Source organism: Onychomys torridus, chromosome X (genome assembly GCF_903995425.1).
Source record: "Onychomys torridus chromosome X, mOncTor1.1, whole genome shotgun sequence".
In the NCBI taxonomy this organism is placed as follows: domain Eukaryota; kingdom Metazoa; phylum Chordata; class Mammalia; order Rodentia; family Cricetidae; genus Onychomys; species Onychomys torridus.
In genome coordinates this window covers 130,526,118-130,544,070 of record NC_050466.1, presented here as the reverse complement: position 1 = coordinate 130,544,070, position 17,953 = coordinate 130,526,118, and the positions used below count along the sequence as shown (strand labels likewise).

The window sequence follows — 17,953 nt, the reverse complement described above, 5'->3', positions numbered from 1 at the left end:
TAGTAGTAATTCCCTCATCCCTGAAATTTGCTGGCAATGTCCTACTAGTTGGTGAGAATATATTTGCCTGGAAAACTTATGTCAGCCTACAGATTATTATAGACTACCTGAGAATTAGTTGTCTGGTTTGAAGAATAGGCTACAGTGGGAAGACTTGAAGTATCTGAATGTGGAACTGGTCCAGCTGCCGCCTCAGATGAAGTGTCACCTTTAACAAAGAAAATGAGTAAAAGGTAGAAGGGAAGACATGAAGAACAATGTTCAAGTGATATAAATAACAGTTAAATGTTTCTTTAATGTTTTTCTATGACAATCATAGTTTCAAATAAAGTATGCATAATTAATAATTAACACTTTTAAAAACAACTAGGTTGGGTATTTAGCTCAGTGGTAGTACTTGCCTAGCAAGTGCAAGGTCCTGGGTTCAATCCTCAGCTCCAAAAAAAAAAACCAACTAATTCCAGCATTTGAGGCCAGCCTGTGTTACAAGTTAAGTTCAAAGACAGTGTGGCCTACATAGCAAGGCCTGTCTCAAAATCAAACAAATAGCTAACAGGTAAAACTCTTTATGAGTCAACAAAATGTTGACACTGTGGTGTAAGCAATAGTTTTTTTTTTTTTCTTAGAACGCAAAGGATTAAACACAAGGTCTTAGACATGATAAATTCATACTCTGCTATTGAGGTGTGTTTCCATCCCTAAATTTTTCTCTTTTTCTTGTTTTGCTTCTTTATTTGGGGAGAGAGGGGGAAAGGGAAAGGGGAAAGAGAGAAATGGAGGCAGAGAGAGAATATTCATATTGTGTGCAGGGGTGTACAACCCTGGATACTAGTCCTTAGGACCACTGCCTTTTTTTTCTTTTTTGAGACAGATTCTCTCACTGGCTTGGAGCTCATCAAATAGGCTAGGCTAAGTAGTCAGCAAACCTTGGGGACCTACCTGTCTATAGCACTGGGATCACAAGTGTACACCAGCAAACCTGGCTTTTTAAGGTGGGTTCTGGGTAAGGAATCCATGTCTTTGTGCAAGGCAAGTACTGAGAATTTCCTCAGCCTGACATTAAACTCTTGATCCTCCTACCTCAGCCTTCAGAGTACTGAGAGTATAGGCGATGTTACCATGCTATCTCCCAGAGTCGGAAAATTTTCTTTATAAAACAAACTTAAAACCAGGCAGTAGTGGTGCACACCTTTAATCCCAGCATTTAGGAGGCAGAGGCAGGCAGATTTTGGTGAGTTTGAGGCCAGCCTGGTCTACAGAGTGAGTTCCAGGACAGCCAAAGCTACACAGAGAACCTGTCTTTAAAAAAACACACACACACAAAAATAATTCCAGGAGCCGAAGATATATTTCTGTGGTAGATTATCTGCCTAGCATGCACAAGGCCTTGGGTTGTATCTCCTGCAAAAAGGAGAAAGGGGTAGGGAACAAGAGGTAAGATGGTAAGAAAAGGAGAGTACGAGGGGAAAGGAAAAGCTAGGAAGGGGGAAGGGAAGAAGTGGGAAGAAGCAGCAGCTAGGCACAGTGGTAAATACCCATAATCACAGCACTTAAAAGGGATAGACAGAGGTTGGGGATTTAGCTCAGTGGTAGAGCGCTTGCCTAGCAAGTACAAGGCCCTGGGTTCGGTCCTCAGTTCTGGAAAAATAAAAGGGGGATAGGCAATAAGATCATGAGTTTGAGGGCACAGCCTAGGCTCTATAGCAAGATCATCCCCAAAACAAACGAAGAAGAAAAACAAAGATAACAAGGAAGAAAGATCAACTAACCCCATTTACCAGTCATTTCATGTGTATCCTAACTAATGTATACTTGCTGTTATGATTTCAGTAAAATATAAGTGTCATGTTCCACATCTCTTAGAAAAAGGGTAGAAAAAAAAGTACTTCCTTTGTAGAACAATTGGCTATAACTATGTAAACACCGTGTTTTTACTTTTTTGTTTTCATTTACTTCTATTTTATTTAAATAATTAATTGGTTGTTGCTATTGTTTTAAGATGGTCTCACAATGTAGCTCTGGCTGGCCTGGGACTTACTCTGTAGACCAGGCTAGCCTCTAAATCACAGAGATTTGCCTGCCTCTGTCTCCAGAGTGCTGAGATTAAAGGCCTGTGCCACCACACCTCGTACTGTGTATTTTTTAAAAAGACCATATATTATTGCAAAAAAACTAGAGGACTTATGCTTTCATTCCAACCTAAAATCCTAAGACTCTTAATACCTAGAAAAGTTCTTAAGAAATAAACTCTATCTTTAGTTCTAAATTTTCATGGGGTTATGCTAGATTACTAGAACCGTTATTATTATCATTTCTCTGAATTGGAATAGTTGCGTAGTGTAATCTTTCTGCAACTAGAATATTGGGCAAGTCACTTAAAGACTTTCTTAAGCTGGGCGGTGGTGGCACACGACTTTAATCCCAGCACTTGGGAGGCAGAGGCAGGCGGATCTCTGTGAGTTCGAGGCCAGCCTGGTCTACAGAGTGAGACCCAGGAAAGGCACAAAGCTACACAGAGAAACCCTGTCTCAAAAAAACAAAAGATAAAAGACTTTCTTAAATTTATTTTGACATGAGAGCTCGTATTCCAGGCTGGCCTTGAACTAGCTGAGGATGACCATGAACTTCTAATCCTCCTGCTTCCACTTCTCAAATGCTAGGATAACTGGTAAGTACCACCATGCCCAGTTTATATATCAAGCCCAGGGCTTCCTGCATACTAGGCAACACTCCCAACTGGAACAAATTCCTAGCCCAGCTTTCTTATTTTAAGATAAAGAAATCATCTTGTCTATTTCAAAAGTTTTTAAAAGGATTAATAAAATTTATAACTTTATTATTTATTAATTAAGAATACTCTTAAAATACAAAATGTTTTTTAAAGACAAGGAACTATAATTAGACCTTTATCTTTACAGTTGTCTTACCTCTAACAGAGGAGCACTGCGGCTGTGGTTTTCCCTGGAAAAGCTGCTGTCGAACATGTTGATCAACTTCTGTTTCTTCACATTCAGCCACAGTGTGTGTCCCAGGAGCAGGTGGTGAAGTTAGAGTTTGCTGTGGAGGTAATACATTCCCCACATGCTTGCACTGGGAATCCCTGCGTTCCTCTAAGCATCCAGTAGGCTTCTTTTCCCTTATCTTTTTTATCAGTGTCACACGGTCCCTAATGGACTTAGCAACAGCTTTGGAATCACTTTCATGGAAGAATCCAGATTTGACCTACGAAGAAAACATAATAAATAAACAAACTTGAAATTCTATTTAATAACTAATAATTCATAGCTGGTTTCTATATATCTTTAAAATTGGACATGTGTACATGTGAGGGCCTTTGACTGATACAAGGCCTGCAGCAACAGGATCATGTAATGCCAGTTACAAAGTCTATCTCAAAATCCAGTAACAGCATACCCAGTACTAACACCAGAGAAATACAGCTACCTAAAATGGTCTTTTGCCTTATATGAGCACATTATCTAATGATATAAGATGGAAATAAGCTTAACATAAAATGAAGCAGAAATGAACTGCTGAAATAAAAACTTAAAAAAAATATCTTTCTGGAAGAAACAGAAAAGTACCATAGTTTTGAACTGTATTAACATCCCCAAAATAGGAATATAGGCTATTGAAAAAAATACAGATGAAGTTTGTAGCAGAGTACTTGCTACATCTTACTAGGGATTAGAATAGTGTGAGAACAGGAAAGGGGTCTTTTTGTCTCTAAGGAATAGGGATGAGCAGCAGAGAACATGATTTGAAGAAGTATCATGGCAATATCATGTTTAGCCCTCCAGTCTGCTTGCTTGCTTGCTTGCTTTTTTTTTATTTTTTACTTTTGAAAGAGGGTCTCATGTAACACAGGCTGGCCCATACATAGTAGTCCAAAGTAATCTTGAACTCCTTGATCTCCTACTTCTCCCCTCTAAGTGCTAGGATTACAGACATGCACCACCAAGTCTAGCCTACAGTCTACTATTTAAAACTTGTCTTAAAGTTCTGAAGATCAGAAAATTCATGGTAGTTGAAAGATTATTAAAATGTTAATGGGACTGGGAATCCTAGCACTTGGAAGGTGAAGGCAGAAGGCTTGCCATGGGTTTGAGGGTCAGCCTGGGCTATAATGTGATTACCAGGTCAGTCAAAGCTACACAGCACAATCCTGTCTAAAACCAAACTAAAACAACAACAACAAAATGGATGAAGTGCACATATCCAATTTTGCTCACCCTAAAGTTCCCAATAAACCCACCTCATAGTAAATGAATTTTAAAGTTACACATCAATAAAAACAAGGCTAGACATGGTAGCACACACTGGAAATTCCAGCACTGGGAGGCAAAGGAAGGAAGAGCTGGACTTCAAGGCCATTTTCAGCTACACAATGAATTCTAGGCCCTTTTGGTTACATGAGACCCAGTGTCAAAAACAAACAAACAAATGAACAAACAAACAAATAAATAAAAGGCAAAGGGATGGATACAAAAAATAACAACACTTAAGAATCTATCTAAGAGGCCCAACGTCCAAATAAGAGAAGTTCCAGAAACAAGAAACAGCAATTCATCTGATCCTCCTGAGGGCTAAAGATTTATTTTGTAGATGTGTATGTTTACATGAAGACCAAAGGTCAACATCAGAATTCTTCCTCCATTGTTCTTCACCTCATTTTGTGCAACATTTTCTCTCAGTGGTCCCCAGGGATCCTAATGTCTTCATATACAAAGAGCTAGGGTTACAGAGCTATACCACCTTACATAGGTGCTGGGGATCCAAACTCAGGTCCTCATGTTTGTACAACAGGTACTTTATCAACTGAACCATTTCCCCAGCCTCCAATTTTATTTCTATAGTACTATATAGTTCTTTATAGTGGGCATGCAAATTTTACATATCCTGCTAGTAAAAGTACTTTGCAATGACATGACAATATAAAAAAGGAAAACAGGAGTCTAGGAGATGCCTTGGTCAGTAAAGTGCTTGACATGCAAGCATGGGCACCTGAGTTTGAAACCCCAGCACCTGTGCAAAAAGCAGAGCATAAAAGCACACACCTAGCAGGATGATGGTGGCACACACCTATTGTGGGATATTTGTACACTGTGTGAAGGTGTATTGCTGTAACTGGTGTAACAAAAAGCTGAATGGCCAATAGCTAGACAGAGAGACAGAGAGGACTCTGGGAAGAAGAAAGGCAGGGTCACCAGCCAGACATGGAGAAGAGATAGGAGGTGCAAGATGGAAGAGAGGTAACGCCATGTGGCAGAACACAGATTAAAAAATATGGGTTAATGTAAGTTATGAACTAGTTGAGACAAGCCTAAGCTAAAGGCCAAACTTTCATAATTAATAAGTCTCTGGGTCATTATTTGTGGGCTGGCAGTCTCAATGAAAAAGTATTGCTATACACCTTTAATCCCAAAGGTAGACGTAGGTGGATCTCTGTTAGTTAAAGGTGAGCCTGGTCTACAGAGTGACTTCCAGGACAGCCAGGGCTAAACAATGAAAACCTATCCCCAAAAAACAAAACAAAACCAAAAAAAAGTATACACCTATAATCCCTGCACTGTGGAGGTAAAAATACATACCTGCGCAGGCATACATATACAAACATATAGCAAGAGAGAAAGCACAAAGAAGAATATGAAAAGAAAGAAAGCCATGAGAAGTAGAAAAGAATCAATCAATCAGGATACGGTAATGTGTAAGGAAAGCATCACTAAGATTTACTTACCATTTCATATGCTACTTCCTCGGGTGTATCTTTTTCTAAATTGAAACTGAATTCAATAGCTTCATTGTCTTTATGTTTGCCTTTTAATTTTTTAGGATCTTCAACCCAGAGTCTTAGAGCCAGGGATGAATTTGAGCAATCATCTTCCTCTGCTAACTCCACCCTCAGTCCAGTATCCTCAGCAAAGAATGCATGGTTTAGTAGGTCCTTAATAGATAACCTAATAAACAAAATATCTCATTATCAATTCTTCCAGTCATAAGCAAGACATATCCTTTAAATAGTAAAAGTTAACTGCATTAAAGTGAGAATCTTACATTTACTATTAAACCATTATTTTACTATAAAAACTGTATCTTATAGTCAATTTATTACTAAGGACACAAGAAATGTCAACTTTTATGCATATAGAATGATCTTAATTAAAGATTAATAACCAATAATGTATCTTGATAACAAAGTCTAACATACATAAAAGTATGCCTAAGAGAAAACTGTTAGGTAGATTTATTAGCTTGCCTTAAGCCACTGGTTTATGATACTAAAACAAAAGCAATAGCTCTTCAACAAAAAAAAAATAAAAACATTTCCCAGATGTATAAATTCTAAGGTGAACTGGAAATCCAAATTCTTACAAATGTTTTAAATAGACTACTTCAATGAACAGTTACCCACTCAGAAGCTGTGTGTGATAGCCCACTCCTATACCACAGCATTTGCCACCCTGTGTTATATAGTAAGTTTCAGGATAGTTTGGGTTACAGAATGAGACACTGTTTCAAAAAACTTTTTTAAAAAAAGACAATTATTTAATTAGTGTATATTACATTCTTTAGAAGAATGTCATAGGTGAAGCTAATGTGGTTCAATGAAGGACAGTAGTTGCTTTGTTTTTAATTTGAGGCAGTGTCTCACTGTGTAGCTTTGGCTGACCTGGAACTTGCTATATAAACTTTAACACAGAGAGGTTAGCCTGCCTCAGCATCTCAAGTGCTGGGATTAAAGGGGTGTGCTACCATGTCCCTTTTTTCACCTTTTCATACACACACACACACACACACACACACACACACACACACACACTCACATAGAGTCTCAAGATATAGCTCAAGCTAACCTCCAAATCTCAGTTCTTCTGCCACAGCCTCCTATGTGCTAGGATTACAAGCATGCACAAGCATACTGAGCTCCAATGGTTTGCTTGAAGTACTGAACTCTGATTTTAGGCTATACTATACCTATAATGGATATAACCCTAGTTTAATATCAGAGACTAGCCATCTCTGAACAGAAGCAAGAGGATATAGCTTCAAAGGATTCTTTTGCAAACTTGGGCCCTAAAAACATGTACATACAAGTAACATTATACAAGCTGAGCAGGTTGTAGTGATGTATTTAGAACTGTGTGTGTGTGTGCCTATTTATGTAACAAATGTAACAATAATTAAAGAAAAAAAAGGCAATAGGAGGATTCAGAGGGAGGAAAGGGAAAGGGGAAATGGTAATTATATTATGAACTAAAAAATATTTTAAGAAGGAAAGTAGAATAGAGATTATCGGGATCTGGAAGGAAGAATCCTGAATTATTAGCAGTTACAAAGTTATAGTTTAGAGCCGGGCGGTGGTGGCACACACCTTTAATCCCAACACTGGGGAGACAGAACCAGGCAGATCTCTGTGAGTTTGAGGCCAGCCTGGGCTAGAAAGCGAGATCCAGGTCAGGCTCCAAAGCTACACAGAGAAACCCTGTCTCGAAAACCCAAAAAAGTTATAGTTTAGAATGAAGAAATATTGGGGAGATTAATAGTGATAGGTGTCTAGAAATAAGAATACACATAAAGTATGTTTCTGAAATATACCCTTAAAAACAGCTAAAATGGTTCAGCAGTTAAAAACATTTGCTGCTCTTCTAGATGTCCCAGGTTTGGTTTCCAGTACCCACATTGAGCAGCTCACAACTGCATGTGACTCCAGATCCAGGGTATCTGATGCCTTTCTGGCCTTTGCACACACACTTGCATGCACATGGTGCACATAGATACACCCAGACACACAAACACATACACATAAAACAATTTTTAAAAACAATCAAAAGATGAAACTACTAATTTAAGCCAGTAATTATACATAGCTCAAAATAACAGGAAGTGAAAGCCAATACTAAAGCAGTTATCTATATAAAAATACAAACTTTGCCGGCTGATACAAATAAATAAAGAATATTCCTTGAACAAAAATATCCATATTAATTTTACCATTATTATTATTATTGGCACAAAGATATAAAACCAAATGTAAAATATCTGCTTACTACTTAAACAATGTATTACCTGTTTTACATCTTTAGAAATTTATTTCACCTCACTATTAAGCTGATGGTGACTCAAGTTTGTCACAACAAACACAAATGCCAGTTCAAATTCAGCACATAATAGTTATGTCTAAAATGTCAAATGACATGCCATGATATATATTACAGTACCCAGGATAAAAATGCATCCATCATTTATGTAATTCTGTTATAATTCTACTCACCTTTCAGATTTGTTTTGTCGAATACATCCTTCAATTATTTCTTTCACTTCAGGGTCTGTGACTTTATTGAAGCTGGCTGGTTTTATGCCCTGGGAGAAGAAGCGAGTTTCTTGTTATATATTAAACAATTGAAAGTGCAAATCAATGTGGTATTTATTAAACATTTTTTCATAAAAATATCTAATTATTCAATGAGATCATTATATATATATTTAACTTCTAAAACTTTTTTTTTTGGAGCTGAGGATCGAACCCAGGGCCTTGTGCTTGCTAGGCAAGCACTCTACCACCCAACCCTAACTTCTAAAATTTTAAACAGGGTCTCATTACATAGCCCTTGTTAGGGTGGAACTCTGTCAGTTTCTCAACCCCTTTCCCAGGGGTCACATAGCAGATATCCTGCATATCAGATATTTACACAATTCATAACAGTAGCAAAATTAATTATGAATTAGCAACAAAAACAATTTTATGGTTGGGGGTCACCACAACATGAGGAACTGTATTAAAGGGTCAAAGCATCAGGAAGGTTGAGAACCACTGCTCTATGTAGAACAGGCTGGCCACAAACTCACAGAAATCTGCCTGCCTCTGCCTCCCAAATGCTGAGAATATAGGCTTGTGCCACCACACCCAGTCAAATTTAACTTTTTCAAATTACATTTTATTTACTGGTAGGGGAGGGAGGATCTAGCACACATGTGGAAGTCAGAGAGTAATTTGCAGGAGTAGATAATCTCCTTCTACCATGAATTTTCCAGGAATTGAACTCAGGTTGTCAGACTTGATGGAAAGATGACCAGCTGTATCATCTCACCAGCCCAAGTTTAACTTTTAAAAAGGATTTTATCACAGCCCCATAACTAACTAAAAAGTGTGAATAATGTACATTAATAACTGAGGCAAACATATTAATATTATATATAGAAACATAGAGACTAAACATACTATTATACTTAATAATATGGGGAATTCTCACAGTTTAATATGAAACAATAGAGAGAAAAGCAAGATGGCACGTATATATACATTATAATCCTAATTGAGAAAACATAATAGGGGCTAGAGAGAGAGCTCAGTGGTTAAGAGCACTCGCTGTTCTTTTAGAGGACCCAAGTTCAATTCCCAGAACCCATATACTAAGTGGATCACAACCATATGTTACTCCAGTTCCAGGGGATCTGATATCTCTTTCTGGCCTCCATTGGTAATCATAAACATGTATGCAAGTACCCATTCACAAACACATACATAATTTAAAAAAAAGAAAATTTAATAATGGACCTGCAAGATACCTCAGCAGGTTAAAGATGCTTGCCACCGCACCGGATGATCTGACTTCAATCTCAGAACCCACATAAAGGTAGAAGGAAGAGAACTGACTCCCACACTTTGGCTTCTGATCCCCACACTCACCATGTGGCACATATGTACCCACACATACACATTAAATGAAATGTAATGGGGGAGGGGGGCAGTGAGAAGGCTTGACCTGAGTTCCAGCCTCCATCCTACAATGTGTCAGGAGAGGACTCCTACAAGTTGTCTTTTAGCCTCCATATTCAGGAATGTGACTGTGAGATGCGCGCGTGGGACTGTGAGATGCGCGCGCGCACACACACACACACACACACACACACACACAGATGAATGAAATACATTTTTTAAAGTAAAATGGAAAAAAGCTTTTTTAAAAAAGCAAATATAGTAACTATTTTTTGAATCAGAGAAAAAGTAGGTTTGCCTGCTTGTTTCCTTTGAGGCAGGATCTCGTTTATGTGCAAAGTTTCATGATCCTATTTCAAATTCCCAATAGCTGGGACCACAGACCTGCACTATGAGGCCAGGCAAAATGAGTGTGGTTTTAAAAACCTTTGAAGTCTAGCATAGTGGTCTATGCTGCAATTCCAGTACCAGAGATGTGACAGCAAGAGGACCAGAAGTTCAAGGTCACCTTGAGCTACTTAGTGAGACCCAGTCACAGAAAACATAACTTAAAAATAATAACTTCTCTATTTCTAGTATGCTGAATTTAATGTAGTTCAAAGTCTTCTAAAATGGCTAGAAGCCACAAACAGTATGCTTGTATGCACATAGATACAAACGTACATGCTAATGTAAGAAATATATAAAACCTTTTTCTACTTAAGCAATACTAAGGAGAATTTCTCCTCAAGCTAATTATTAGATTCTTGTATACTAATAAAAAACAAATAAAACACAGAAAGTGTAAAAAAAAATAAAAAGCCAGGCGGTGGTGGCGCACGCCTTTAATCCCAGCACTCAGGAGGCAGAGCCAGGCGAGTCTCTGTGAGTTCGAGGCCAGCCTGGTCTACAGAGTGAGATCCAGGACAGGCACAAAAACAACACAGAGAAACCCTGCACAAAAAAAAGTTATAGCTAAGATGGCAGCTGAGAAGCTGCTGCTATGTGACTCACTAAAGGAGAAAAGTCAGAATAGACTATTCTAAAGAGAAAAAGCAATGAAGAACTTCAGAAATTCACAAAGGTGGCCACAAAATACTTGGAAAGTGCAGAGTAAAGGCTGGGAAACACACAGAAAAGAAGCCACCCCATCACAATTCCAGGAGTGCTGATCTCTGAAAGGGAAAAGAAGCTGAGGCTGCTCCAAGAGGTAAGCCAGGTGGTCCTGGAGAAAAGACACTGGCAGTCCTATGTTTAGACTAAGTCCACAGACCTCCCAAGTCTCCAAAGCAGCTGAGGGGAGATAGTGATTCCTTCAGTGGAGGACAATGGTGAGGAATCCCATTCCTGTCACTATGATTTGGAGGGTAGACTTGGGCATCATCTTGGGGGGGCAGTTATTAGAAACTGAGCTGCACTGAGGACCCCAAAATGAAGAAAAACCTGAAAAGAGGAAGCCTGAATTTAACTTGCTGTAGCCATGGGGCAATAGACAGTTCTGGAAAGCTGGAAGGCCATGACCAACAAGCCAAAAAGGGCAGGTGGCAGAAGGCTTGGTTAACGAAGAGAAATGCATAGGAGAAAGTAACCCTGCTCTCAGTTAAACTGGCAGACCTCATCAACTGAGAGTGACCGTAGAGTCTGATAGCCCTGAGCCTTAGGTCAGAAGGTAGATCAATCTCTGCAGCCATCTATCTGCTACTCGAGTCTATAAAGCTAAAAACCTTGGAGCCTCCAGTGAAGTACTTGAAATCCATGGCCTCATCCCTCCAACAGGATGATTAATACTTAAAAAATTTGGAAAGTATGAAGACATGTCTTCCACTTGTGCAGATCTTGACAGCTACACATCAGAAATAGGATATCTAAAATATATGAAGAATGGTAAAAACTAAATACTATCAAAAGAAACCTTTAAATCAATAGATTGGCTAATGATCTGAATAGACAGATCATAAAAGTAGAAAGACAAGGGCTGAAGAGATGGTTCTGCAGTTAAGAGCACCTGCTGCTATCCAGAGAGCATGGGTTCAATTCCCACCTCCCACATAGTGGCTTACAACAATCTGTTACTCCAGTTCCAGGGGAGCTGCTGTTCTCTTCTCACCTCTGCAGAAACCTAGTTATGTATATAGTACATATACAGTACAGATAGGCAAAATACTCATACATATAAAATAAGTCTCAAAAATTAAAGTGGAAACACAAATGGCCAATATATATTTCAAATAAAAATATTCAGCATTTTCACTGCTCTTGGAAATACAAATTAAAAAACTGCCCCAAGATTCCATCTTACCCCAGCCAGAAGGGCTATCAAGAAAACAAGAAAGGGTCTGGAGAGATGAGTCAAAAGTTAAGAGTGTATACTACCCCACACACAAAAAGGGTTTCTCTGTGTCGCCCTTGCTGTCCTGGAATTCACTCTGTAGACCAGGCTGGTCTCATTCAGAGATTCACCTGCCTCTGCCTCCTAAGTACTGGGCCTAAAGGTGTGCACCACCACCATCCAGCTAAGAGTGTATACTATTTTTGCAGAGGAGACAAATTCAGTTCCCAGCACTGGTATTGGGTGTGGCTCACAACTACCTATAACTCTAGATCCAAGGGACACAATTCCTTCTTCTGGCCTTCACAGAAACCTGCATTTATGTGCATATAACTACACACAGACATATACAAATAATAAAATAAGCCCTGGAGAGATAGCTCAGCAGCTAAAAGCACTTGCTGCTATTTCAGAAGACTCAAGTTTGGTTCCCAGCACCCAAAGGACTCTACATCAATATACCACAAAAGTAACTGTACATCTATGTTTACTTTCACACTATTCACAATAGCCACAGTACCCAGAAGGCAGTCTATATGTCCACCAACAGATAAATGGAAAAAAGAAAATGTACATATACATAATGGAATTTTGTGCAGACCTAATATGAGATCATGACATTTTCAAGAGAACAGCTATAATTGAAAGCCACCATGTTAAATAAAATAAGCCAGTCTTAATAAGACAAATACCACATGTTCTTGCTCATATGTGAAACCTAGACTTAAAATTATATATGTGCGTATATGTATTTACATGTGTGTGTTTATAGTTGACAAAATTAGAAAGGATCATGAGAGAAGAGGAAGAGATCTTAAGAGAAATGGAGAGTAACAAACACGTGTAATAGGAAGCTGGGTGTGGTGGTGGACGCCTTTATTCTCAGTACTCAGGAGACAGAGGCAGGGAGATCTCTGTGAGTTCAAGGCTAGCCTGGTCTATATCCAGGAGGTTTCAGGATAGCCAGGGCTACACAGTGAGATGAGACCCTGTCTCAAAATAAACAAACATATATAATAGGAAAACAGGAAAGGACTAATTGGTAGAACAAAGGAAACAGACTATAGGGGACAGGGAGACATAGGAGAGGGCCAAGCAGAGAGAAAAAACATGAGAATAAAATTTACTGATGCCTATGTATAAAGAAGGTCTAATGATTCCCATTATATTATATTATAATCTAAAAAATATAAAACAACAACAAAAGAAAATTGGGGCCATCAACATTTCACCATGAGAGAGAAAGGGTTCATGATGCCAAACCTTTCCCTAAGAAGTTAACAGGGAAGTTAACCATTACCAGGCAATTAATGGTTGCTGCATAATGAATACTCAGGAATTACATTCCTCAGTGGTGTAGCCACTGCAAAGGTGCTCTTGCTCAAGTAAGTAACACCCCACTCGTGCTCATGCAAGGAACCCCAATTAAATGTAGTACAGTACAGAAGAAAAAGACACAAAATTAGAGGGCCTCAGGAAGGGGTTTAGTCTGAGGTACAAGGGCTGAATAAGATTCAAGCACATTAATACGTGTGTGAAAGAATACAATTATGAAATTGTAAATGAACAAATAAAAGTTTAAATACCTGAGCTATGAAAGTAGAAGGGGGAATACAGAGGGCAGAAAGTTACAGTGGGGAAAGTTGGAAATGAGGGAAAACTGGGAGAAAAGGGGAGGGAGATCAACCAAAATGAAGTATGTATGAAAATGCCATAAAGGAACTTATTCCTTTGTAAACTAATTTAAAAATATAACAAAATCAAAATAAAACCAAGAATAAACAATAATTTCCAAACCTTAGCCACAGATTGAGGAATCTCTCAGCCCTCATCAGAGAAGCCTGTTTGCAGTAGATGAGGATCAACACAATGACCCACAAGTGGCTCAGGAGCAAAGAATAAAAGACTATGAGCCCTAAGTGGGACATCTATATCGCAGCCCTCCTCCTGAGGCTCAAGGATCATTAAGAGGAGACAGAAAGAGCCAGAGGCAGTGGGTGACTACAAGGAAGCAGTGTCTTCTAAACACAGCAGGGCAGAAGCACATATGAACTCACAGTGGTTGTGACAGCATGCACAAAAACTGTGCACGCTTAAGCCAGACCAAACCTCTGCATGGAGAGGGGAGTTGGGCAAAAGTTTCACCCTTAGATGAGGAGCTCCTGGAATTTCTTAGCAGTTGATAGAGAATGGATCAGTTTTCTCTAAAGTGTAGCCTTGGATAAGAAGCATCCAAGAATATCTGAACAGCACAAATAGGCCTTGTGGGGGAGGGGGGCATGAACGATGGACAATGAAGTTGAATGGGAAAGGAGAATGGATCTAAGAAGAGTTGAGGGAGGGTGAATACAATCAAAATATACCATATGATATTCTCAAAGAACTAATTAAAATTAAGCAATACAAAAGAAATGAAGACCAATGCTGGCAAGTATATGTAAAAAGTAGAAACCTTATTAATTGCTGGTAGGAATGTAATATATTGCTCTCTCTCTCTTTTTTTTTTTGAGCTGAGGATTGAACTCAGGGCCTTGCGCTTGCTAGGCGAGCCCTCTACCACTGAGCTAAATCCCCAACCAGAATGTAATATATTGCAACCATTATGGAAATCAGTATGGAGGCTCCTCAAAAAACTAAAAATAAAACTACCATATAACCAAGCTGTGACACTCTAGAGTATATATCCAAAGGACTCTTTAGTCAACATACCACAGAGACACTTATACAACTGCATTTATTGGTATACAATCCACAACAGCTAAGAAATGAACCAGTCTAGATGTCTACCCACAAATAATATAATAAAAGTGTGGTACATATATACAATAGAATTTTATTCAGCCATAAAGAATAATGAATCATAGTATTTGCAGGAAAATGGATGGAACTGGAAATCATATGTTAAGCAAAATAAGCCAGAAAACATGTTTTCTGCATATTTGGAATCTTAAATGTCTCTGTGTGTGTGCATGTGTGTGTGAGGATGGGCAAAAAGGGAGCCATGAAAATGGAGGGAGAGAATGGGGGATAATGGAATATATAATATAAAAGCAGAGGGAAAATTACTAGTGGGGGTAGAAAACCAGCAAGATGTAGACAGGGAAAATAGGAGAGAGAGGAGGAATAAGAACAAATTAAAATAGTACATACATATGAAAAAGGCCAAAAGATAACTATTACTTTATATGCACACTTTAAAAATAAAAATACATACATGTGGTCCAGACAACTTATAATTTTCCTGTAAGCATGTTATCTACCTGAATCTGCTCATTTTACTACCTTTTGTTTGTAAGTTTTAGGCTTTCAGAAAATTATTCAGGTATCATTGTAGTCATTATACAGAAAATTGCAAATTGAGCTGAAAGAATAATTGCCATGGATTGAGATAATCTAAGATCTACTTCTACACCTACTATACTACCTTAAAGAATACAGAATCATAAAGTCTTGTTATCATATACTAGATAAATCTGGCAAGATTTGGAATTAATTTGGATCCAAAATTCAAGAAGCTTTGGGAGAGGTAGAAGTGTAAATTGTGGTATGTCATTTTTGCATGTTAATATAAAAATAATAGGCATTCAAAATTGCAGTTATGCTTAGGGTATGGATCAGTGGTAGAGCACTTGTGTAGCTTTCATTAGGCCCTGAATTTGATCCCCAGAATCACAAAAAAGACATTATGCACAGCACTTGGGAGGCTAAGGTAAAAGGATCAGCAGTTCAAGGCCAGCCTCAGCAACATGGAAAGACCGTGTTAATGTTACTCTATTCATAGAAAAAATCCTTTATGATCTCTCCACTGACCTCTTGGCAATTTATGCCTTTCTCTATATGTAAGTGGAGACAGTCATAGAACTATAATTTATAAATTGAGCACAAAATACTTTTGCACTTGGCGCTCTTTAAATAAAGGACACAAACTAAAAAGGCATTGTAGCTCTATTTCTGAGCTCTTATCAGAGGCTGGGAAGGAATTAGGAATTGTTGATTAATGGATATAAGTTGTAATTAAACAGCAGGAATAAGCTTTGAAATATACTTCACAGCACAGTGACTACATTCAATAATACACAGCATATTATAAAGTAACTAAAAAAGTAGGTTTTAAATGTCTCACCACAAAAATGATAAAGAAATTACAGGTAAACTACATTGATTTTACATTGTATATATCATATTGTATTACATAACTGTATACAATTGTTATTTTTCTATTTAAAATAATTGACTCTTTCATGGTCTATCTCAAGTCACCCAGCCATATGTGAAGTAGTCCACCCTAAACAATGAAAACACTCCAATTCTACTTTGTATCCCTTACTATACTCCTATCCTTTTATTTTATACTTTTCTTTTTCTTATTTTCAGGATAGGGTTTCATCATATAGCCCAGGCTGGCCTCAAACTTGCAACCTTCTTACTTCATCCTCCCAAGTGCTGGGATTAAAGGTGTGCACCGCCATGTCTTACTAGCTATTTCTTAATTGATTATTATTCTGCTCCTAGAGATGTAAGCTCTCTGAGGGCAGCAAAACATTTATTGTCATTGTAGTCCTTGCAATTTCTAACACAAAAAAATTATTCATATCAGGGATTCACACGTTTCACCTGTTAAACTACATATTGAATTCTCTTTCATAATTGAGTGCTAACGTATTATAGTCAATGTTTACTATCCAATTTTAAAAATTAAGACCAATCAAGCCAGGTGTAGTGCAGCATGCTTTTAATCTCAGCACTTCAGAGGCACAGGCAGGTGGATATCTGTGAGTTTGTGGCCAGTCTGATCTGTGTACTGAATTCCAGGACAGCCAGAGGTACATAGCAAGATGCAGAAAAAAAAAGAGAAAATCAAGAGCAATCTAATATCTAAAACTGTACCACAATTAAGGATGATATACCTTTACATTTTCTCCAAAATAATATAGAGCATTGTATATGATCCTAATAAGAGTTCAAGTACATAAATAGAAACCTTTATAGATCTAAACCTTTTCTAAGTGTAATTGTTAAACTAACATTGTTATATAAAACCATGGAGGGGGGAAGTTTTCTCTTTTCTTCCACTAAGCCACACCCCTTGCCCCATAATTAAATTCGACTAAGTCAATTTTATCAATTTCAACACAAAATGTGGCAATCTGTAAAGGAAAAATGAATAAAATTATACCTACACTGGTTACTTTACGGTATATTTGAGCTGCATTCTGGCACTCGGAATACGGATACTCCGAAGTAGCCATTTCCAACATACACATCCCAAAAGCATAAACATCTACAGATTCATCATAGTGCTCTTCATACATCTCTGGAGCCATAAACTCAGGAGTGCCTACAAAATAATACCACAACCATATTTTTATTAAAGAAAAAGATATATTCACCAAGGTTTCCTTTCCCATTAAAATTATCTATTAATTTCTGTTCCTTCAAAGTAAATCTGTAAGTTAGGCTAGGCGTGGTGGTGCACACCTTTAGTTCTAGCACTTGGGAGACAGAGGTAGGTGAATCCCTTTGAGTTCAAGGCCAGCATAGTCTATAGTAAGTTCTAGGACAGCCAATGCCATGTAGAGAGACTTCGTCTCAAAAACAAAAAAAGCAAATGTAACATTCTGTCCCAATGAAGCACCATTTAAAGTACAACTCAAGGTTAGGTTAAGATGTTAAAAAACTTTAGACAGGCATGGTGGCTCACACTTGTAATCCTAGTACTTAAACAATAACAAGCAAGGCCGTCAGAATTTTAAGGTTATTCTCAGCTACATAGTATGTTCAAGGCCATCTTGGTCTATAATGAAATCCTGTCTCAAGAAAAGAAAAGGCCAGGCACGATGATGCTCACCTTTGATGCCTGCACTCAGGAGACAGTGACAGGAGGATCTCTGAGTTTGAGGCCAGCCTACTATACATAGCAAGTTCCA

At 38.1% G+C, this 17,953-nt stretch overlaps 1 protein-coding gene across 1 annotated transcript in view; it reads right to left on the bottom strand.

The window, feature by feature from the left end:
- Wnk3 (WNK lysine deficient protein kinase 3) overlaps positions 1 to 17,953 on the bottom strand; it is a 125,776-nt gene that overhangs the window by 58,267 nt on the left and 49,556 nt on the right. The window contains exons 5-9 of the mRNA XM_036174445.1: positions 17,207 to 17,364; positions 8,273 to 8,361; positions 5,738 to 5,957; positions 2,928 to 3,222; positions 108 to 208 (exon numbers count right to left, since the gene is read on the bottom strand). Coding sequence (XP_036030338.1) covers positions 108 to 208; positions 2,928 to 3,222; positions 5,738 to 5,957; positions 8,273 to 8,361; positions 17,207 to 17,364 — 863 coding nt within the window. The remainder of the gene's footprint in view (positions 1 to 107; positions 209 to 2,927; positions 3,223 to 5,737; positions 5,958 to 8,272; positions 8,362 to 17,206; positions 17,365 to 17,953) is intronic.